Below are 23,134 nucleotides of genomic sequence, written 5' to 3' on the forward strand. Positions count from 1 at the left end.
GCCACTTTGTCACGGATGACGTCAGCGCACTAATTTTTAATATTCAAGGCCATGCGCCATATGGTGGCAGCTAAGGGAACTAGAAGCGCTTGTCTTGATTTCCGGGTAATGACAGAGCCCAGAAACGGGTGTCGCATTAGGAGCGAGAGGGCATTTGGCCTCTCACACAGTGACGCGTTTGATTCCCGCCACTTGGAGAACCAAACACTGGAGAGATCTGAGGGGAGAACCACGCAGCGGTGCAGAGGTTTACTGACGACGCGTGGTCGGGCTTACGCAAGGCGGATGAGCGTTCAGGAGGTTCTTAAACGCGCGTTCATGCGGTACACAGAGCCGAGTGAAGCAAGCCCTCGCTGTCCTCATCGAGCACGCATACTTGCACGCGTTTCTGCCCGCACGCGTTCGCACGGGAGACGAATCGGACAAAAGAAACGAGATGTGACTAATCCACGGTTTCCTTTCTATCTGTGGGGCATAAGGCTGCTGCAGTGCGTATTTTTTTTTATTTATTTCATCATTTGCCTTCCGTATAGCTCGTGTGTGTCGGTCGACGCGTGTATGCAGCGTATCTGCGATTTGAATGTATGCAGATGACTCCGCTTGCGTAGAGTATCAGACGCACACGTCTGCAGTGGGCGTGGCTGGACTCAAGGTTGAGATAAGGGAACGTCGGCATCGGGATTTTCCCTAGCTAGCTGCATTCCCGCTCGTATGGAATGGGCGTCTCCCTCTCAGAGTCGGTTAGAGTTTGATTTAAGAGGGTCGCCCCTTCACACCAAGGTACGAAGGGTGCTGAGACTCCGGTAGGGGGCGATGGGGCCGTTATCAGACACTAGATGGCGACATCGAAGCAGTCGCGCTTTTGGTCGGTGCGAGGGGGAGAGCGATGCAGGATTCCCAGGCCCCAGGTGTGAAGAACGTCTTGTAGGGAGGCGTCGGAAGCAGCATGAAACGTGGGTTGCGTCGTATGGGTTTCTGTGCACGTGTTAGAGCCGTGGCAGTGATCTGCTGCTACCTGCTTTGTGCAGCACAGAAATGGCGTGCGTCTGAGCGGTCAGGATACGGCTGGAGAAATTTAGAGGGAAAAAGAACAAATACAAAACTGCAAATTGTGGGACTTCACGTCCCGAAGCGATATATACATGTATGGGTTATGAGGGACGTCGTAGGGGAGGGCTCTGGATTAATTCAGACCACCTCGACTTCTTTAACGTGCGCTGACATCGGACAGCACACGCAGGCGCCTTTTTTTCCTAATATTTCGCCTCCATCCAAACAAGGCCAGCGCGGCCAGGATTGACTCCTGCGACCTTGGGATCAGCAGCCGAAGACAACCAGTAAAAGCGGAGGCCGGTCCATTAGATTAGGACGTGGTTTGGTATAGCTCTGCTACTCCATGCTTACAGGCCAGAGGCAAAACATTTTGAACACCCATTGCATCTCTAGATGCGCCCAACAATTATTGGTATTCTTGGCACGCTCGTCCAGTCGTTGTTGCCTGGCGAGGCTGTAAAGTCGATCAGAAAATCATCGCCGGACTTAGGAATTTCGTCTCTACCGGCCGAGAAAGTCGTAAGTCAAAATTATTTCCTTGAAAAACATCAGTAATTAGTACTTCTGACAAGTTATTCTTCTATGCCTTTCTTGTGGGTCGCAGGCTGGCGTTAGAGTGAATAATGCGATCAGTACTAAGCCACAAAGCAGAACCGGTATGTGTATTAGATGCCATCTTCGGCAGTGTACACTAGCTCGTGCGAAAGGAGAATTCACCACGTGCACGCAGCACCATATGGGGGAAGTGCATGTCACGTTCAGTGCACCTCCCTGCAATCATCGATGCCTTGCGCAAGCCGCGTTGTCTCCGTCGTCCCAGCAGATATTTGATAACCTCATCACTCAACCTGGGTCTCTACCATCCTTGCCTCGCATTTTTGTTTTCCTTGGTTATTCACCGCACAATTTGTACAGACCCACTGTCTGTCAAGCGCATAACTTGCAGCTCATTTTCCCGCTTTTAATTTCTGCCATGATATAATCAACACGCATGACTTCCCTTATTCCCGCATTTCCAAAAGAAACATGAAGACGCAAAACGCTCGAGAAATCTACACAGATTGTGTTTCTTTTTGCTGTCTTTTTCGGCTAGAGTAAGAAGACATGTGACTTTTCTTGCTCTGTAGCGCCACTCAAAAGCCAGTGGAGTAGAAACTTCCGAACGACTTTCTTTTACACGACGGTTTACACGGATGACCGCTCGGGGTTGGCGGCCCTTATTCGGTTGATATCCGTTCATGCATCGTCTGTATAAACACCACATGAATGAGGGGAGGGCTTTTTTGCAGGGCTGTAAGCACCAGTTGAGGCTGTGAGATGCAACTCAATTGCCGTATTAGGATGCGTCATCAACAATACGAATAAGAAAAAGGCATAGACAAGAGTTGAATCAACAAATCCGGCCACGGCGCAAGGAAGGAAGCTGCTCTCCACCACTGCATGCCCGACACCCGTGGCCGGCGCAAACTAGCAAGCGATAATCGGCGTGTTTTGCGCGCGGCTCTAATTACAGCGCCGAACTCCCACGTCAGCGGAAGCGCACAAACACAAAGGAGAGGCGAGATCCCCCACTCTCTCTGTGGACTACGCAAATGATACGCCCGCCAAGCGCGAGCGCTTGCAGAGAAAAGAGAGAGAGAACCTCGTTTGGGGGCGCCACTGCTTCTGCTACTGTAGCGCCATTAGGTGGTTTTGTTTCGCTTTTGACAAGCCTGCTGCTAGTTGTCGGTTCTCAATCTGGCTTCGCCCTCACTAGAGGGCGGGTGGAAGATTACCCTGCTACTTCTTCTGGCCGCTTCTCGTGCGTAAGCATCGACTCGAAGTGCTAGTTTGTGAACGAGAGGTTCGTAGAAGGGGGATAAAGGGTGGGGAGAGGGGTGTTCAGTTTTGTTTTCACCGCTATTCTAATCTCTATACCCATAGAGCCGCGTTTTGGCCGTTGCGAACCCTCAAAGCGCAGATTGCGCATACAATTAGACCGAGTTGCCCCCTCCCCCTCCCCTTCTGTTCATTCCTTCTCATATCGTTTTATACTCCCTGTTTACTGCAAAGAACAAACCCCCCCCCCCCCCCCCCCCTTCTCCTCTTCTTTCCCACTCCCGACTCTCCGGAAGAACCGAGCGTTTCCCGAGCGCGGCTTTAATTTACTAACGGCTCCGTAGCTTCTGCCTTTAGCTGTCTGGTAGGGAACGTCAACAGCAGACGATAAACAAAACGAAGCTTCCGGTTAGGCGAAACAACAACGCCTCACTGCGGTGTGTACAGCATACACTGCGGGATGGGCCGTTGCTTTGTGCAGTGGGCGGCGAGCAGCGATGGAGATAAGGCTGTTTGAAAAGCGCGCTGTACATGCAGATACTCGCGATTCGGTTTTGCTTGAAGCGCGTGTGTTTCATACGCGACTGTGAGGGACAGCAAAGAGACGAAAGTGAGTATTTCGCTTCTGACTGAATGCACAGAGCGAAGAAAGAGAAGGTAGCGACGCCTAGCGGCCTGGCTCGAGTCAGTCCTCTGCAAGCGTACTATATGGTTCCATCTGGCGGCGCTGGTTCTTTTGTGTGCATAACGCCGAGCGGTATAGTGCACAGTGAAGATGAATTGCTGTGAGTGAGGCCAGCCGTTGGAAGGCCTCCGTGTGGTGCAACTGGAGTGTGCCGAATGAGAAAGGGTGCCGGATTTGCGGGAACTAGGCCGTACTACAGCAAGAAGTTCACAGAGGAGATAATTAAAAAAGAAAAATAGAAACGCCAGAGTTAAGTTCTGTCGATGGCGAGCAGCAGACGTGGTGTTCATCGTCACTTCATCCGAATGAAGAGCCTATGCATATGAATGACCAGCGACAGTGCTTCGTCCTCGTACCTGTTTCCGCAAACATTTATATTTTCTTATGGCCATTGTCGCGTGCTACGCTTTCACCGAACAAAGCGGTTCGGTTATATGCGTTGTGTATTTTAACCGAAAACTCCACTGTTAACCTCCTAGATCATGCAAATGTTGTTCATGTGGACCTGAGAGTGCGGGTTGGCGGGAATGTGCATGTGATCCGGGCGTGATCACGTGACTGGGTTTTTCTCGATAAATGTGAGGTTGAGCTGTCGCAATCACACCTTCACCTTGAAAACGTGACGCCGGTATTTGAAAAACATAGACACTTATTTCTGTAGAGCGCAAAAAGAGGGTGGCCATTAAAGCGTCACCTGTCGGGCGCTTAATGGCGACGTTAGACGTCTTCTGCATTGAACGCGAAGAGAGCAACATAGGACTACTCAGAGCTTAGCAGAACTGCGATGCTTCGCGTTCACCCTGTCGTCAAGCTTTTTTTATCTTCATGTTTTAATTCACGAGGCTGTCTTCATATAATGTGGCCGCGTAACTGCTGCTTCTCCCAGCAACCGTTCACAAGCAGACATCGCACAGCAATTCGGAGAAATGTTTGCTCTCCTCACCCTGTTGCGAAACTTTCCTCAGAACCAACACATTAAAAACCGCCATGCTGATTTACACGAAATTTTGAATTTCTCCCAATAGTCGCGATGCCTGTGGCAGTTAGTCAAATCAACCGCTCAAACTGGCGCCTGCTGCGCTGTTTCTCTCTGAGAGCGGTGGCTGCCAGCTGTACCAAACAAGCACGTGAGCAACGCAATGTCCGCTACTGGAAGAAAAGAAGGAATGTCTTAGTCTGATATTTTTCTTCCTCGCCTGTTAACTGTCGGAATTTGTCGCCTCTGGCATCTATAGCCTTCTTTTGTTTTGACTCACCGAGCCGACAAACGCTGCGAGCTCGTTTTGAACAGCGCACAGGCATAAAGATCTCTCAGCGTGCATCGTTGCTGTTTATATAGCTATCTGAAGAAGTTGTGTTTTTTTGGAAAAGTGTGTACCTAGCCGTACCGCGCATTCCGATCCTGGCTAGGCTGATGCAGCAAATCCACTTCCGACATCATATTTAACCGCGGCTTTGTACCCGAGTAGAAGTGCAGGTCGGTTAGCGCCCAGCGGTGATGAAGATGTTTTTCTTCTTTAAGATGCTTCCTTCGGGTCGCTTGGCGCATTTTCTAAAGTCAGAACTACGCCTCGTTCGTTTTTTTGCTGTCATCCTGTTTTAGCGCTCTTTCGTTGTGGCGACTTCAAGTGATTTTTCTTTCACGTAGACCGGTAGTTGCAGCAGCAGACAACGACGAAAGCATTTCCGGCAGTATTCTCTTGAGCGAAGCGGTTTCTTCAAGCGTTACGGAAGCTGCATGATTTACAAATATATTCTCTGTAGAGGTGAGCTGCTACGAGGTGCAGGCGCGGAGAGATATGAAGGGAACATGCCGAGGTTCCGCCATTGCCGAAACGAAAGAGAGAGAGAGAGAAAAAACGTTTAATGCGTAGAATGTTTCTGTGGGCCCTGATTCCAGGAGCCCATTGACTTTTGCCGTCGCTCTTGCCCGCTTCACCAGAGAAAGCTGGTCCTTCGAATGTGAGCTGGACAGCGCCACCTCCCAGTCCTCAGTTGTTGGGTTATTGATTCTTGGTACAGCTGGGTTTTTCTGACGTGCCCACACCATATGATATAAGTGAGCCACTTCACCGCAGAAGGCGCAGTGCGGACTGCACCACGCCTCCTCCCGCTCGGGAGAGCTTGTCCGCCGATATTTCGATGTCCTTTTCTAATTTATATAAAATACGTATAAAGTGGAAAAAGACTTCACTTAATAAACATCATTGAATTTCGCGCTCGTGTCAATAAAAGTTGAGCTTTTTCATCACCGCCACGTGCAAACTACCGCACACCGCGTGGCCCACGCGATCCTCGCGCTCCGCTGCAGAAGAAGAGGACAGCAGGTGAGGGCGGCAGAGTTGCTTCCAGGCCCAGAGACGAGAGGAAGGTCGTCGAGGAAATGCTACTTCCAGAGAGTGGGGGCTGCTCGTCCGAGGTGCTGGGCTACTCGCAGTGGCCACGCGACGCGTTGCCGCCGTCGCCCGCTGCGCAGCCCGGCTCGCCCTCGCCGTTTCCGGCCCCAGACGCCCTGGTCGAGTCGGCCGGATCGTCCAAGCTGTCGCCGGGATTCTCGGCCGCCCGCTCGACGCAGGTCAGTGCACGCGCGGTACTCTCACGCAACGAGCCCTTCAGCTTGTTACAGCCCAGTGGCGACCTCTTTCAAAGCGGCGCAAAATGCTCAATACGTTCACTGCGGCAGCGATTTCTTTAGCCCTAATCCCTTTGCAGCATGGCCCACCGGTGGCCCACCCTTAATTTTCCTGGGTGTGTCGCCAAAATGCACATCTACAATGTACATCTGAACTGACCCATGGATTTATGGCGCGACTAAGTATTCGTTGCCGCGCAGCTTGCCTGCAAGACGTGACCCACCGGGTACTCAGACACAGTGAAAGTGTGAACACGTGAGGCCCATTCTTCGCCTTTCTTTTCGAAAGAGGCATTGCAACTTCGAATGCACTGGAATGCAGTGCAGCGTCCTGAAAGCTTTTCTATTTTCGAATTTTGTTCCTGCTAAAGTTTTTAGCGTGCATAGCGTGGCAGTGAGATCGAAGCACTTGCGGTTCGGTAAGCGCTAACGTCCAGTAGCCATGGATTTGCCTAGCTATATAGAGTCTCGTTGCTCGGTGCCTAAAACTTCTGTTTCTACTACGCAAACGAGAATAGACGAAGAAGAGCGCACTTAAGACAAGCGCAAGCGACAGGCAGCTGCGCTTGTGCGAGTTGTAAATGCTATATCCTTTGCGTCCTCTTTGCACAGCAGAAATATTGCGTCTAAATGAAGCAGAGAGCCCGACAAATTTTATTGAAACTAATAGTAAGGCGTAACGACGTCATCACGATCATAGTAACTCCAAACACGGCGAAGAGCTACAGACTTCATTGATGTGCCATCAGGAAGTACCGAACTGTGGACAAGTGTAGCATCTGGGGCGGTTTGTGGCCCTCCATGACACTCGACTGTCTACATCGCAGGGAACAACCCGCGCGCCACCGGACACAATCGAGAGTTTCTTCTTTGCGGCCACCTGCGCCGTACTGTTGCTTCTGGCACTCGCTCTCGCCACCATGTACATCGTCAATGTCATCCACCTGCAGTCCGCGAGCCAGCTGGTCGCTGTGAAGCATAAGGCCTGCCCTTCCCAGGAATGCCAGCGCCACGCCCGCCTGCTCATCGGCGGTCTCAACCGAAGCCTAGATCCGTGCCACGACTTTGGCGCCTATGTCTGCTCGGCCTGGAAACCCAGGAGCCGCTCTACGGAAGGCTATTCCAACGACTTCAACTCGCAGCTGAATGACGTCGTGACCTCTTGGCTCAAGGGTCTGGAAGACCTCTTGATCGCGGGCGTCGATGAGGTGAAAGTGGCGGTGAAGCCGCTCGCTCTGCTCCGCAGCTGTCGCGTGCGACGTCGGGCCACGGGCGTCGACCTAGAAGACTTCCGGGAGTTCATGAGCTTGCTGGGCCTGTGCTGGCCGCATGACACCTGCTGCGACGTGAGCGCCTTAGGCGTCCTGTTGGGCCTTGTATACAGGTATCAGCGTGCTGTTGGTATAGCAGAAGTGGCGTTTAGTGCCTTCCTGTCATTCTTTTTTAAATTACGCGATTCACTTTCCTACGCTGGAGCGGTCGACAAACACTCAAATTTATTTTTCGGCAATTATGGTCATATGTGTATGTTTAGATTCGCGTTAGGCACGAGCAGAAGATAAAAACATGATATTTTTGCTAATTCTGTCGGAAAGGTATACGTCGCGCTTACCACCGAACCCAATTTCACTTGGGCAACAAATTTCAGATGAATCATTTTCAGAAGCGCCGAGAACAGTTATTTGTCACGAAGGCTCTTAAACCTAGCCTACTTTGTCGAATAGATACTTTCTTGGACCTTGGACGTATGGTCTCTTATAACGCCAACTACAGGACAGTGTTTTCTTTACTGAGTTAGTTTCTTTCGCTTGTCATTACTCTGTACAAGAGGTTTATTTTTTCGATGTTGAGTCCACGGCGCCGCCGTTCCGCGCGTCGCAGGTGGGACTTGTGCTTCTGGTTGCGCCTCCGCGTGCTGCGGGACTCCGAGCTCAACGGGAGCGGACGTCGCCTGACTGTCTATCCTGGCCCCAGGGCTTTCGTAGAGCGCTTCGCGGCTAGACATACCTACGTGGTGTTGAAGGGTAACTACGTTGCCTACTGGACGGGCCATCTCGACGCGCTGCTGCAAGACGTGTCGATGTCTTCGCGGCCTCCCGCTGTTCGAGAAGACATCGAGCGCTTCGTGAAGGCCGAACACGTCATCGCCACCGCACTCTACAATACCGTAGCGAAGGGCACCTGGGAGCCGATAGAGGTACCGCTCTCGGACATCGGTAACTACACGGGCAACGTGTCTTCGAAGGACTGGCTGGACAAGATAAACGCCAACGTCGTGGACGAGTCTGCGATGCCGTTCACGGAGGACGAGCGAGTTCTGGTGACCGACGTGTCCGTCCTGGAGGCCGTCGAGAAGATATTCGGCACCTTCAAAGACCGCGAGATTGTCGCTCATCTGTCGTGGCAGTTCGTCCAGGAATTCAGTGCGGTTGTCGACCCCACACTGGAAGGACTGTACAAGGACAATGGGGACAAGTTATTCTGCGCCGGGCAAGTCGAACTGGTCTACGCTCCTGTTACAGAGATGTTGCATTGGAGGCTTCAAGTTACCCGTGGTGAGAGGCGGTACATAGACGGCAAGCTTGAACGCCTAGTGCAGAGGGCGACTGAGATGATGCAGTCCCTCTGGTGGCTTGACTCTAAGGAGAAGCGCGCGGCCACTGAGAAGCTTCGAACCCTGAGAGTACGTATGCGGCCGTCGGAACAAGTGGAACTAGAACTCGAGCGCATGTACCATGACTTCCCCAATGGCACAGACTCGGAAGAATCCTTTGTGAAGTCGTGGCTGAAGACCCGCGGAGCGTTCAGTCGGCTCGCGTCTCAGCGCGTCAGAGACGGGGTGGCGCGGTTCGGTCCGACGCTGTCCCCGCTCATGATCGCCTACGACTACGCGGACAACGCCGTGAACGTCGCCGCTGCTTCCCTAACCAGTCCGCTGTACTACTTAAACGCCACTCCCGCCATGTTTTATGGCGGGATCGGCTTCTACTTCACCGCGGAAGCGATGCGGGCTCTGGACTGGACCGGTCTTCAGATCGGCGCTAACGGTCACATAGTGTCGCCCTCCTGGATGTCCAATGCCACTCGGCAGGTCATGGAAAGCAGGCTGAGCTGCCCCACGGCGGGAGTGCCAAACGAGGCGCTGCTTCCGTACCTGCCTGCTCTGGAGGTCGTAAGGAAGGCCTTCTTCGAAGACACGGAGACGTCGGACTACCGCCTGGAGGTCACCGACGACCTGAACGAAGTAAAGGCTTTCTTCATGACCCTTTGCCGCGTGGTGTGCGCCAACCCGCCGTGGGGACGAGCGGCTGCCGATTGCAATGCTATACTGAAGAACTCTCGCGACTTCGCCGTGGCGTACCGTTGCCAGAAGGATTCGCCCATGAACCCGTCGATGAAGTGCGGTTACTTCAGCTAGCTTGGCCTCGCCGCTATGGGGCTATTTTCCCCTCTTTTTTATTTTGCATACACGTGTTTCCGGCCCAAGTTAATTGTTTTTTGTTGTCATGTTTGGGTTAAAGCAACCTGAAGAGCGCTAACAGAGTGGTCTCAAGGGAGGACTGGCATATATTTTCCGGGCCTCCAAGCTTTTCGGTCGTCTCGGGACCTTTCTCGAGTCGACAGCACTTGGCTCATAGACGGAATCCTCGGGTGTTGGTATCGGAACATGCTCGACGTTTGTGCGATGTGATATTTTCGTGCACTAGAAATGTGCAACGATTCTCTGTGCGATGATGTCGACTTAGGTGAGTCATAGAAAAGATAGCGTCTAATTAACGTGCAATGAATTATGTGTACACTATCTTCAGCGAAGAATGTGCGCTGCATTCGACGAAGCAGTACAGGATGAAAGACTTGCTTGACTTTCCGATTATTTCTAGGTCAGCTCTGTTGCAGGAAATGATTTTCCAGTGCACCTCCTCATCAGTATTGCCTACATAAACATTTAAAAGCAAAAATAAATTGTAGCAGCGGCAGCCTCTTGTCTGCCGGTGTTTTTAGGCCAGATTTATTCTCAAAGCGTGGTTTAAAACTTGCAGCAACGAAGTTATTCGAAACTAAAAATCATCCGTCCGATGTCACAGGAAACCATTCAGCCGTAATGCCAGGATCACCGGCGAACGCACGGTAGTGCGAGAAAGTGCGAAAGCGATAGCGATAGCTTTCACTACTTCACCCCTCGTATTCTTTGGAATTCTAAATATTGCTTTGCTTGGTGCGTATTGCATAGGCTGCGCTTGATGCCTGGCTTATATGTAAATTGTGGGGGAGGGGGTGCTCATAAGCGCGAATAAAAAACTACAGCACTGATTGCGCCGCGCGCAGTTAATTGTCGGAAAAATAAGTATAGTGTTGCGTAAGAACATGCTTTGAGCTTGAAAAATCGGCAGACGTTCTGTTTATTTCAACAGTTTACTTCCGGCAGCTAAGTACGTACGTCCTAATCTGTGTGCTGCTCTTTCGCTTGCCCTTTCACTTAAGCATTCCATTTAGTTAAAAAGGAATGTGCGCCTGACGTTCATTCTACATTAAAAAACGGGAGAAGACATTTTTAATGATGAATTATCTTTTAACGCTACTATAAAGCAAGAGCACTTCGCCGGTGAATATTTTATCAGTTGGGCAGCATAGGAAAAGCATATGGTTTCATTCGACTGCACAAATAACCGCATAAATTGCTTAACTTTTCGAACAGAAATGAGTGTGGTAACTATTTCAAATTTGTTTTAACTTGAAGGTACATAAAACGTTAAAGCCCATATATGCAGAATCGGGCTACTGCCCTGCGACGGCAGATGCTGCCAGCGATGGGGCTTGTGAGACCCAGGTTTCTCTTCCCGAACAACCTCTTGTGATCACCCATTAACCACCACCTGCCACTGTGGGCAGCTTGTGACGATGTCACACAGCCACAGGACCTAGATGGTCCACTAGCCACCTGGGCGGCCCATTTAGGTTGCTTCCGTGGGGAATTTTTCGCTCACGCCGATGATGACGCGGGAGTTTCCGCTGTCGCGTCAGGAGATGCCCCATGCATCACTCGAAATTCAGAGAGGGAGGATTGCCGGGCTACATATGACGGTTAGCCACTGTAGGACCAAAATGTTTTGCCAGAAGGAGGCTTGAATTCGAAGAGAGGGAAAACCTCATCAATTAAAACTCTAAACGATAACCTCGACCTCCTTACACAAGACCTCAGTGTCCCTCTTGCGCAACATATCCTTCCTGCCAGCTGACGCTGAGCTTTCGCCACATTGTATGAAAGCGCCTTGAAGTTATTTTTTCCCCTGTATCTTTTCTTCTTCTTGTGTCCCAATTCTCTCCCCTCATGTCCAACACTCTCGCACAAAAATTGTGAAAATTGAAGAACTAAGATAGTGTTATGGAAACACTGAAGGTAATCGTCCATTCTTCTGATATGCAACAAAATCTTTCATTTAAAGTGTTTACATCGATCGCATTGAACAGTTAAGATTCTCATATAAACCCAATGGGGAATGCTTTTGACGATAGCATTAACAGAAAAAAAGCCGTTAACAGAAAAAAGCAAGACTGCCGTCGAGTGACCTATGGGTATATGGATTGTTATAATGAAATCTTACATTATATAAAAACATTTCGTTCATCAATGGTTTCCCACTCAAAAATGCTTTTGTTCAGAATTGTTGGGTCTGATGCGTTCATGCAGGCAGACACCGTAGCCCTTCAGGGGACAGTTTTCAGTCTTTCACATCCAGTTGTTTTATTTTCTGATCTTTGGCTCCGTGCTGCTTCACCAACTGACTTGGTAACGATAGTTTTGTCTTCTACATTTCAGTGACATCGTATTTAACAAACATTTATGTTGCATTTTTTTTTGTTAGGCTACAGTAAAATGTGAGAAAAGAGGAATCGGGACTAATAAGGCGGAGAGGCGACTTGCGGAGATCCTCTGGAGCAGACGTTGAGTATTTATTGGCGTAGTTTTTTAGTACAAAATTACGACATGAATCAACTTTGCTTACGTTGTAACGCAGTCGAATCTCTTATTCAGCAGAACGTGGAACAGTCACTTAGTCATATTTTTTTTTCTGGAGGGGATGTTTAGAACGATGCTAGACGTGCGTGGGTGTTGGGGAGGGAGGGTGTGGCGGGAAACTTGGTATCGGCTGGGCTGCCTCGGGTCATGTGTTTCAGAATGAGTTGATTTGTTAACTTTTCTTTGTCCACGTAAATTTAATTGCGATATAAATTGAGGAGTGCTCTCCTGCGTAGAGATGTCATGCAATCCGGATTCCTACAAAATATATTCTAAAAACGGTTCTTCTTTAAATTACTTGATTCATCATCATCATCATCATCAGCCTTACTACACCCACTGCAGGGCAAAGGCCTCTCCCATGTCTCTCCAATTAACCCTATCCTTTGCCAGCTGCATCCACCCTTTGCCTGCAAACTTCTTAATCTCATCCGCCCATCTAACCTTCTGCCGCCCCCTGCTACGCTTACTTTCTCTTGGAACCCACTCCGTTACCCTTAAAGACCAGCGGTTATCTTGCCTTCGCATCACATGCCCTGCCCAAGCCCATTTCTTTCTCTTGATTTCGACTAGGATGTCATTAACCCGTGTTTGTTCCCTCACCCACTCTGCCCGCTTCCGATCTCTTAACGTTACACCTATCATTTTTCTTTCCATGGCTCGCTGCGTTGTCCTTAACTTGATTAATAGTATTTAATTTTTTGCAAGTCTATCCTGGCGCTGCTACATTACTGATATAACGACAAACAAGAGAAAAGAGGTACTTGGAAGATAATACAATCTGAATAACAGTACTGTAAATTAAAAAATATAGTGTCCTAAGATGAAACACGCGCATCAATACAACAAAATAGTCGAGCCCAACAAAGTAAAAAAATAGAGAAAAAGAAAACAAGTAAATTACCTATATATTTCCCGAACCGCCTTGAAATGAATACAACGGTTTTTTTTAGTGTCAGAATTTCACTGTAGGCTACGGGGTACATCACAGTGGAGGTGGTTCGGAATAATATTTGCTACCAGAGTTTCTTTAATGTGCACCAGAAACTTACTACACGGGAGTTCTTGAATTCAGCCTTTATTGGGTGCGGGGTCGCTAATGGGGGAGGCATATGTATTTTCCGTCCACGGCTGACAGTCAAACGTCAAACTCCACCCCATAGTGCGATCGCAACCGCTACAGCGAGCAAGCCGACCACGGCGGGCCGTGCTCTTGGGAACGAAGGAATGCAACAATCTGCTGACACAAGCGGCATTTATTGCTGCTGAAATGATAACGCCGGCCAGCAACAGACGAGGAGACGCTCTTAGGGAGTGCTACGCTAGAGAGCCGAGGACGTCCGACTCACCAGCGAATCTACGGTTTTCGCTGTGTCCGCGTTGTGTCCGCATCGTACATGGCGCTTACTACGCCGGCACAGGCGCCTTGTGTTGATAGCTAACGTAACTAAGGAAGCATGACGGCGGCTGTTGTGGGAGGGTTGTGCTGGGAACGTCGACTCCAGGGGAAGGTCGCCTGTCGAGTCCCCACACGGGATATACAAATGGGAATATTTTATGGGGAAAGTGAAGGCTCAGTAATTGTTGCACTCTTGGTGGACAGGTGAACCGCGCCTTGAGGAAGTTGTTGAAGGAAGGAACGAAACAAGGAAGGTGTGAAAGAAGGAAGGAGCGAAAGAATAGAGAAAGAGGCGCCGTAGTGGAGAGCTTCGGGTTAATTTCTAACACGTGCGCGTCTTCGACGTCTACTCACATCGCACAGCAGACGGGCGTTTGCGCATTTCGCCTCATATAAGCACACTGTAGCGGCAAACCGGGCTCTAACCCTTGACCTCTTGTTCAGCAATATAACGCCGTATCCACCGAGCCATGGCGGCTGCTGCCTTTCTTATTGCTCGACTGGTAAGTAAAATGCGAGAGATTTTTGTCTCGAGTCTTGGAGTGGGCGAAAGACGGTAAAAAGCAAACAGCTCTAAAGCTATGCATGGTGCGCTCTTTCTTACGCAACGAAAAACAACAAGGTTAGTTAAAGGCCTCGAGCACTAAAACGTTTCAATGAGTCGAGGTGGGAAACAATCTCACGGGATCGCACATTGTGATTGAATTGGGACACCGAGAGGCGTCTCTGCGCGATTAACAGGATATACGCGACTCCTGTGTACAAGTGGCAGCGCGTGGATAGAACTACGAACAGCGCACGAGGTCGGCTGATTAGCGGCAGTCTCCGGTTGCGATGATTCCGCGCAGTTCAGAATAGATTATGCCGAACTGAGTTCCACAAAAATAAGCAGCTGGGGAGTGATGTACGCGCTACCATACTGACGTCGTGCAACGAGGGATCCGGTTTAATGTTTTGTTTTTCCTTTTTGCCGAAACGAAGGAAAGCAGCAACAGAGGGGAACAGTCGTGAAATTGTGGATTCAGGGGGAATCTACGGTGGTGGGGAAAAATCAACTCTTGATGAGAACAGAGGAGAAGGATGGCGGGGGTAAGGGGAGGGGGTTGCTTCTAGGTCCCACGGGAGAGGCTTTCGTGGTATTAGGAGCGTGTTCGTGATTAGCACCTTGAAAGGAAGGAGACCAACATTGTTCTTTCCGTGAAAGTTGTAAAAAGGAGAGCATGATTAATGTTTTTATTCGTATATGGTTGGCAAAATGTCTTCAGGGTCCTTTGAGATGAAACTCTACTGCGCATTAGGCAGCACCGACGTCGGAAATGGTTGCGTTGTTAGCAGCAGTGAAGCGTGCCAAGCATGCAGGAGCGTTTTTAATTGAGTTTTAGCTCGTAGAGCGAGAGACGTTTACGCCCCATGCACCGGCAGCAACAACATCGCCTATTTAGTGCCGCCTTGCAGTGTTCCTACGTGGGTCGCGCGGGAAAGATAATTAGCAATGGAGAAGGTATGGCACCGAAATGGTGCCCGCAAACACACACACAAACTCGGTGAGGCCCACAGCAGCAAGTGCATTCGTCAAGCGTCAAAGATCAGAACGCCTTTCCTTTCTCGGCTGCGCTCAATTTAAAGGTGACTGCGAAGTTTCCAGCTAAGGCACATAAAATATTGACAACAATCTGGAACACCGTAGAGAATTTCGCGTGTCAGCGGGCAGGGCACTTTATTTTTATTTATTTTTGTTGCTCAAACTACTTTCTGTTAGAGTTCCTTAGTACTATGGTTGCGTCTCGCATAGTAAATACGAAGGGATAAAGCCGTGTGCCGACGGCGAGTCAAGTAACAAGAAAACAATGCACAGGACTGTTACAAGTGAGTAACGCGATTTTTTTTCAGCTTCTTCAATTATTATTAAATTGCTTGCACTGCGGACGCCAGCGACGCCGCAAAGCAGGGGTAAGCGAAGCTAGTAACAGCTAAAGCTGTAAAACAAATGAAATGAGCTTAGTGGCCTAAACTTTCCGAACATTGTTTGGTATTTTCTAAAGCCTGTAGGCCTGTGCTTCGTCTCTGTCGGCGAGGGACTCTGTGCTATACGAACCTGCCACCCTTGTAAGGAAGGCACAGTCTGTTTGAAGTCGCCTTTGTCGCCCCTCTGCCGTGCAGTACCATAGCTTCATTGCCTGCGTGCCTCTTCAGAGAATGGCAGAGTTGAAGAGACCTCATGGGGACTTTTTTTTGTTATTCGGGCGCGCAACTAAACATAAGTTGAGATCCTATAGAATTTGATAGCTTAACCTGAAAAACACTGCATCAGGTGTCGTCGTGAGGTTGTCCTCATTCGTAACAACTGAAAGCGAGAGCAAATAGTGGTACACTTCGACATTTTCAATGCTGGCGCATCGAATCGGTAGTACAGGTCTTAGAGGGCAACGGCTTCAGATGAGAGCTCATCGACGGACCGCTCCCGAAGAACACGGCGTAGGCTTGTTGGTCGGCAGGACGACTACAGCTCCTGCTGTCGTGTTGCACTCAGTCGTAGGTTTGTGCTCTGGCAAGTGCCGTGCCGCATGAGCGCATTTTTGTACTCTTGGTGGTGTACTGTATCAAAATCGTGCAATTTACACATTGTCCGTCTCGTTGGTTGACCCGCTGACGTGGAATTGGCACTGGTATGTTCAATGTACACGTATTGCTTATGATACGGACTGTGCACACAAATGAATATAAAATCCCCTCACCATTTTACAAGCAGCATTTTACAAGATATTTTTCGAGTTGAATTCAAAGTGTCAGTTGTCGGATATGTACAAGACCTCCGCTACGATTATTCACTGTAAAAGCTAGGCATCTTTGCAAAACAACTAAACCTGTCAAGGGGTGTACTACTACATAAGCAGGTTACTGAATTATTTCAAATTTATTAATTTACTGTGTGCGCAGCTTTGTCACTTTTATGTGTTCAGAGAGCTTACAAGCTAATTTAAGCATTTTAATTGTACTCAACGGCCGACCAGAATGAAGCGTTGCAAAAGGAATTTTATCCGGCATTTTCAGTGATACAGCGCTGCAGGGGTTCACCTAAAATAGCTGCAGCATTCCTTCCCCATTAATAAAATCAGAGCATGGTGATGGGGCTTTCTAGCGAAGCTTGCGTACGGGCTTCGTGCCAAGCATTCTATTTTCTATTCATTTAGAAGGGGGAAACCGGAAGAAGCTCCTCGTTTATAATTGATTGCGATGCACTTACTGGGTTATGAGCCTGCACGCGGACGAAACCGCTAAAACAGATATTTTGGAGAGAGTGAAAGGAGTTGGAACGAATAATCGGCGTGAACGAGAAATGCGCATTGATGGCGTGTAATTGAACCCCGTATAGAGGGGAATCCGCGTATAAACACTCTTCGCGAAACCGGATTCCTCCATGCGCATAGCGTGACTAGTTGCCATCAAATGCTTTCAGCACGAAGCTTAAACAGCTCAAGTGGGCCGCGGAGAATAATATTGAGACAGTATTACACGGTAAATTTCTCTCCACGTTGCTGATTTATTGTTTTTTTATTCAGTCAAAGCCTCGTGTTCTTTATAATAATAATAATAATTGGTTTTTGGTGGAAAGGAAATGGCGCAGTATCTGTCTCATATATCGTTGGACACCTGAACCGCGCCGTAAGGGAAGGGATAAAGGAGCGAGTGAAAGAAGAGAGGAACAAATAGGTGCCGTAGTGGAGGGCTCCGGAATAATTTCGACCACCTGGGGATCTTTAACGTGCACTGACATCGCACAGCACACGGGCGCCTTAGCGTTTTTCCTCCATAAAAACGCAGCCGCCGCGGTCGGGTTCGAACCCGGGAACTCCGGTTCAGTATGTTCTTTATCTCATGTCAGTTAGTTTACAGCGGTGAGTCAGAGTGGAGCGCGCGGTGGCCCTAACCGAGCGGGGCAAAGCGAAATTACCGCGGGCCTTTTCCAGGGAAAAGAAACCGCAGTGCCGCGCCCAGCAGAGAAAAGCCAGCGCGACTACTCGGCGCTGCGCCGTTCAAGAGAAAGCCGGTGGGAAGGAAATGACGCTTCAGCCAGCAGGCGTCCTTATGCCCACAGCTTGGATTCTTTTTTATTTTTTCAAGAGGAGGGCGAAGAAGAGAAGGAGGGAGTGACATTCATTGTTTGGGTTTCAAAGGCCGTCGCTCCGGTAACCCGGCCAGGCGGATCCCGAGACAAGGAAGGGAGAGGCCGGGTGGGGCGAACAGGCAAGAAGGGTGAGTAGGGAAAGCGGTTTCCTCTTTTTGTCCCTCTGGTTAGCTTTGCCGCGCGTAGATGGCGCCATAGTATGAAGCGACTCGGCTCTGGTTTGAGTCTGTGACGGCAGGCGCCGCCACCGTCGTTCTAGCCCCACACTAGTGCGAGCGGAACAAGTTCTGTTGGTCACTTCCTGAGCAAAGAAATCGCCTCTCTTTAAGTATAGAGGCCATACACAGGAGAAATAAAAAAACAGTCGAGAAAAAAAACTAAAGGAATGGAAAGGTCATACGCTGTGTCCGACGTGTAACAGGAGGTGACCAGGAAAGCTTCAGCCAACGTAGACTCGAATGCAGCACAGGGCAGGACAAAAGGCGAGAAAAAAAGTTTAAGCGAGGACGGAAAAACTTGCGGTCGCGGTGCCGGAGTATTTCTGGGGCGGCTTAGCCTTGGGCCTCCGGGCGCGCTGCCCTCGCGGCGACTCCGCTGTCTTCGGGCTCCGGAAAGCGGGCTTCTCCCGGCTGGGCTTCGCTCCGCGTCTTGAGAAGTCGCCTCGCCCGCTGCTCAGGTCGCTCTGCGGCGGTGCACGCTTTACAGGGGCGGCTCTCCGTGTATTGACGTGCGTCCCTGACCTTGCCTCAGGCCGAGTGGCGGCGGGGGGTTCGAAGTGGGGGAGGTTGTCCGCGCGAGATCGGCGGCGGCGCGGTGCGCTCATAATTAGGAGATCGATGGCCGTTCGAAGAGTAGGAGGGATCGGCGACCGCGTGGTTTCGGAAGACCGCGTGTCGCGTGTAAACACGGCGTTCGGGGGTCCCGGACAGCGCGCGCTGGGGACAGGACGTACCGTGGCGTCGGTGGGGTGCTGGCGCCCGCGTTCGGGGCCGGCGATGCCAGCAGCAGCCCCGCACGGGTGGCCCCCGCGGCGCATGCGCAGAGGGGCGCTGCGCCGCGGCGCTGCGCTCGGCGTCGCGGCGGACACAGAGGCAAGATGGCGCCGGCGCTCAGGGCACCCGTCGTCCGGAGACACAAGTAAGACGTTCCGTAATCGCTTACCGCGGGCCAGCGACGGGCACCGTGGGAGGGCCACGCAGCGAGTGAGGCCCCGCGTCGATGGCGGTCTGATTGGCAGCGGCCCCGGGGCCCCGAGAGGCGAAGAGCATGGACGAAAACAGCGGCGGTTGCCTGTCGCCGGAGGAGGCGGCCGCCGCGGCTGGCGCCGAGGAGGAGGAGGAGGTGCGCGAGGAGGAGGAGGAAGTGCGCTCTCCCTCTCCCGCCGCGTCCCCCGTGGCCACGGCGGTCGAGGAGGAGGACGACGACATCGAGGAGGAGGAGCGGCATGCGGTCCGCTCGCCGCTCGACGCCGGCTCCGAGCAGTCGCCCGAGCTGCTGCAGGCGGCCGACCTCTCGGTGCGCGACGACTCGCCGTGTGGCGAAGTCGGCGAAGTTGGCGCCGACGAAGACGACCTCGACGAGCCCGTGAGTCCCGCCTCGTCGACGGGCATGATCGACGCTTCCGAGTTCCGGGGGCTCGACCCGGGTTCCTACCCGGGTCGCATGTCCCCCGGCGGATTCTCGAGCAGCAGCTATGCCACGCTGACGCCGCTGCAGCCGCTGCCGCCCATCTCGACCATGTCGGACAAGTTCTCCCACTACGGCCACCACCACCAGCACCACCCGGGAGCCAACGGCGGCTTCGCACCGCTCGCCATGGGCATGGGCGGCTACTCGCAGTACGACAAGCTCGGTGCCATGTCGGGAGCGATGAACATGAGCCCGCCGCACGGCACGGCGCCCATGCTGGGCGCGGGCAGCGCTCTGCCGTCGCCTCCTCCTTACTCGCAGAACGGCCTGAGCGTCGACAAGGGCCTCAACGGCTACGAGCCCACGTCCTACGGCGGGTCCGCCCCGCAGCGCGAGCTCACGCGGCTGGGCTCGCCCCAGTCGCCGACCAGCCTGCACTCGCCCATGCTGCCGGCCCTGAACGGCCTGTCGCCGCACACGCCCCCTCAGGCACACCTGGCCGCGCCGGCCACGCCGCCGCAACCGCCCCCGCCGCCGCAGCCGGAGCCGAAGCCGGCGCGGGTCCTTCTCCCCGTGGTCAGCAACGCGCTGGGACAGGTCGTCGTGTGCGGCGCCAAGGCGTCCGTGGTGTCGTCCAGCCTGGTGCTGAGTCCGGCCAAGGCCATCCACCCGGCGGTGGTCACCCAGCAGGCCTCGCACCCGCAACAGCAGCAGCAGCAGCAGCAGCAACAGCAGCAGCAACAGCAGCACCAGGCAGCCCAGCAAGCCCAAGCGGGTGGTGCGTCCAGTCCCGCCGACGAGGCGGAGGAGATCAACACCAAGGAACTGGCGCAGCGCATCAGCGCCGAGCTGAAGCGCTACAGCATTCCGCAGGCCATCTTCGCTCAGCGTGTGTTGTGCCGCTCTCAGGGGACGCTGTCGGACTTGCTTCGCAACCCGAAGCCCTGGAGCAAGCTCAAGTCGGGCAGGGAGACCTTCCGTCGCATGTACAAGTGGCTCGAGGAACCCGAGTTCCAGAGGATGTCGGCGCTCAGGCTCGCAGGTGAGTGGTGGCCCATAGTGTGCGGCTGGCTGCTTGTCGCTTCGGCTTTCACCTCTGCTTGCCCCTACGAGCGGCGTGCTTTGGACGTCTCTGAAGGCCGTTTTTCTGCTCGTGACGACGTTGGCCCAGTGCTGTTGACGCGCCTGCTCTTGCAAATGTCTTGGCACTGTTCTGGAAGCACGGATTCTGTTCAACTCGTCTTAACCGGCCGATAGTTGAATTTTTTTAGGTGCTGTACTCTGGACACTTTATCTGAAGATCGCTATTTGCTCCGCCTCGCGCTTCGGTGATGAAAATGACATGCCGTTTTTGGCTGCCTTGTGCATCGTACACCGTTTCATAGCGTGCCCTGCTTTGTTGACTGCCGCGGTACATGCCCGATACACCGCTTGACACAGCTGCTGTCACAAGCGTACCGACCCTGGCAAGGATATTTCTTGCAGCAGCTCTTCGCCAGACCTCTGCGCGCCTAAACGCTCTCGAGAGAAAACCCCGTGTTTTCGAAAACAAGCTAGAACCTTACGGCTGCGGATCACATTGCCGGAGCTGAACACTTGCTTGACCGTCGATTGACACGCACTAACTGAGGACGCAAATCAGCCTTGTGTAGCTATGTAACTCACTGCTGCCTTCAAAATGTTGATATGTCGAGCTTCACATGAAAGTCCAGAGAGGGTGCGCGGGTCTTTAGAGGTGAATCACCTCACACAGCGTCTCGTACTTGAAGACGTCACAGAAAACACGCGCTTTTCACTTCAAGCTTTCACTGCGGAATTTGCACAAACACCTCCGAGCTCTGCCGCCGTATTCGCACCGTACTCCGAGAGAAGCACGTGGACTGTGGCCGAGGGCGAACCGCGGGGCCGCACACCAGGCGGGAATCAATCCATCATTGATTTGCACGTGCGGGCGTGACCTCCCCTCGGCGTGAGTCCTGCCCTCTGGTCGAACTCGTCGATGATTCCCCGTCCTTTATTTAGCTTCCGCATTTCTTTCCTCACCCATCCTCCGGAAACCCCCCTGGACCCGCAGTGGTGTATGACGTGCCACCGGGCACTTCCGAAGGGCTCGCACGGACTCTCCTGCTTTCGACGCGTAACGCGGGAACAGCTGGGAGATCGGTTTGAAAAGGAGATATGAGTTCTTTGTCGTTTTTTCGCAGTGAGTGAGGGCGAAGTCACAGTCGTGCAACTGCGGAAGGCGTGACTTGCTCCGTCCATTGCACCGATCTCAATCCCGTTGTACGTCGGATGGAAATTTCTAAAACTGTCGACCTCTCAGTATTGTGCATACGTCGGTGTGGTTTTCCGTGGTTCGTATGGCGACAGCGTCCGCCTTGCTCTTTCATCGATACTAAGCTGGCAACAGGATCATCGCCTACTACATTAGACGTAAACGGCATCGTAAATTGCACATTGATTTGCTCCCTTCAGTCAAAGCAGCTGCCATGACTTGAGACTTGTCATCAGTATCCATATTATTTAATTGGGAAAATTTATTCCGCTTGCTAATCTTTTCTCCAAGAAATAGGTTGCAACATTCCTCTAGATTTTCGTGCGCGAAACCTGAAACTTTTCTCGACAGCAGAGAACTAACCGCACTTGAAACGCGCGCGCGTCCGCGCGCGTCCCACGTGGTTTTCTTCTAGCGTATATATATCCGCGCGCGAACTGCCGGGAGTGCGCGCGCGGACGCGTTTCCCGTTTTCTTCCCCAATTGTTTTTTTCTGTGCCGCCACCGCGCCGCGCGTCGTCTTCCTTCCTTCCTGCCTTCGGCGGCGGCCGATCAGGCCCGAGGCGCTGTGGTGCGGAGAAAGCCGTTTTCCGGGGATGCCCCTGCGCGCAGAGGCGCCGCCGCACTCTCCAGCTAGGGACACTGGAGCGCCGCGCATCGCCCCCGTGACTCAGATGCGGGAGCTCCCTCCGACGCCAACGGGAGCGCGCGGGATTTCTTCCCTTTTTCCCCGCCGTGCCCGCTAGTCGCTAACGCTCCCGCGCAGGCTCGACCCACACTCGCCGTCGCGTCGGCGAGGAAAAACAGTACAGTGCTGCTGCGCGTAGGGAGCGCTTGCGATGTTGTTCTAGATGTGGCGGTAAAATAGGACAAAATATAGGGATACAGGGACTAGCGAGGAGAAGGTGTGCTGTTCTTTCGACATTCCCGCCATTTGCCCAGCTCCGTGTGTAGCGAAACAGTGCAATTAGGGACCAGGAACGTTCGCGGTGTCGTTATAGCCGTATACCAGAAAAAAATAGGAAAAATATAGGGATAAGGGACTCGGAAGAAGGTGTTCTGTTCGTCTGTTACTCCTGCCATTTGCCCAGCTTTGTGCTTAGCGAAACAGTGCCTTTAGCAACAAGGAGCGTTCGCGAAGTCATTGTAGCCGCATACTCGGAAACTAGGACAAAATATAGGGGTGCAAAGAGTTCCGCGAAGAATGCGCGCCGTTCTTCGGTTATTTCGCCCTTTTCCCGGCTACGTATGTAGCAAAACAGTGCAATTATAAACCGGGGGCACTCGCGATGTTGTGGCCGTGTACCGAAAGAAAGGACAAAATATAGGGATATAGGGACTCGCGAGAAGGTGTGCCGTTCTTCCATTACTTCTGCCCTTTATCCAGTTCAGTGCTTAGTGAAGCAGCGCAATTGGGGGTCAGGAGCGTTCGCGGTGTCATTGTGGGCATATACCGAAAAAAAAAATAGAACGCGATATAGGGATTCGGGAGAGGGTG

General features: G+C 52.0%; 2 protein-coding genes across 4 annotated transcripts in view; both read left to right on the top strand.

The window, feature by feature from the left end:
• Window positions 1–5,917: 5,917 nt before the first annotated feature.
• LOC144110927 (endothelin-converting enzyme 2-like) lies at window positions 5,918–9,753 on the top strand. The gene is made up of 3 exons (XM_077643994.1): window positions 5,918–6,131; window positions 7,016–7,572; window positions 8,070–9,753. The coding sequence occupies exons 1-3, from the start codon at window positions 5,940–5,942 to the stop codon at window positions 9,604–9,606; spliced, it is 2,286 nt and encodes a 761-aa protein (XP_077500120.1). The 5' UTR covers window positions 5,918–5,939; the 3' UTR covers window positions 9,607–9,753.
• Window positions 9,754–18,819: 9,066 nt separating this feature from the next.
• LOC144109932 (uncharacterized) overlaps window positions 18,820–23,134 on the top strand; it is a 150,410-nt gene continuing 146,095 nt past the window's right edge. For 2 of the 3 annotated variants that reach the window (XM_077642699.1, XM_077642701.1), the window contains exon 1: window positions 18,859–20,403. In XM_077642699.1, the coding sequence (XP_077498825.1) occupies window positions 18,999–20,403 (1,405 nt within the window). In that variant the 5' untranslated portion in view covers window positions 18,859–18,998. Of the gene's footprint in view, window positions 20,404–23,134 lie in introns of all 3 variants that reach the window. The other variant, XM_077642700.1, reaches the window with a different exon arrangement.

Source organism: Amblyomma americanum, chromosome 11, assembly GCF_052857255.1.
Source record: "Amblyomma americanum isolate KBUSLIRL-KWMA chromosome 11, ASM5285725v1, whole genome shotgun sequence".
NCBI classification, from domain to species: domain Eukaryota; kingdom Metazoa; phylum Arthropoda; class Arachnida; order Ixodida; family Ixodidae; genus Amblyomma; species Amblyomma americanum.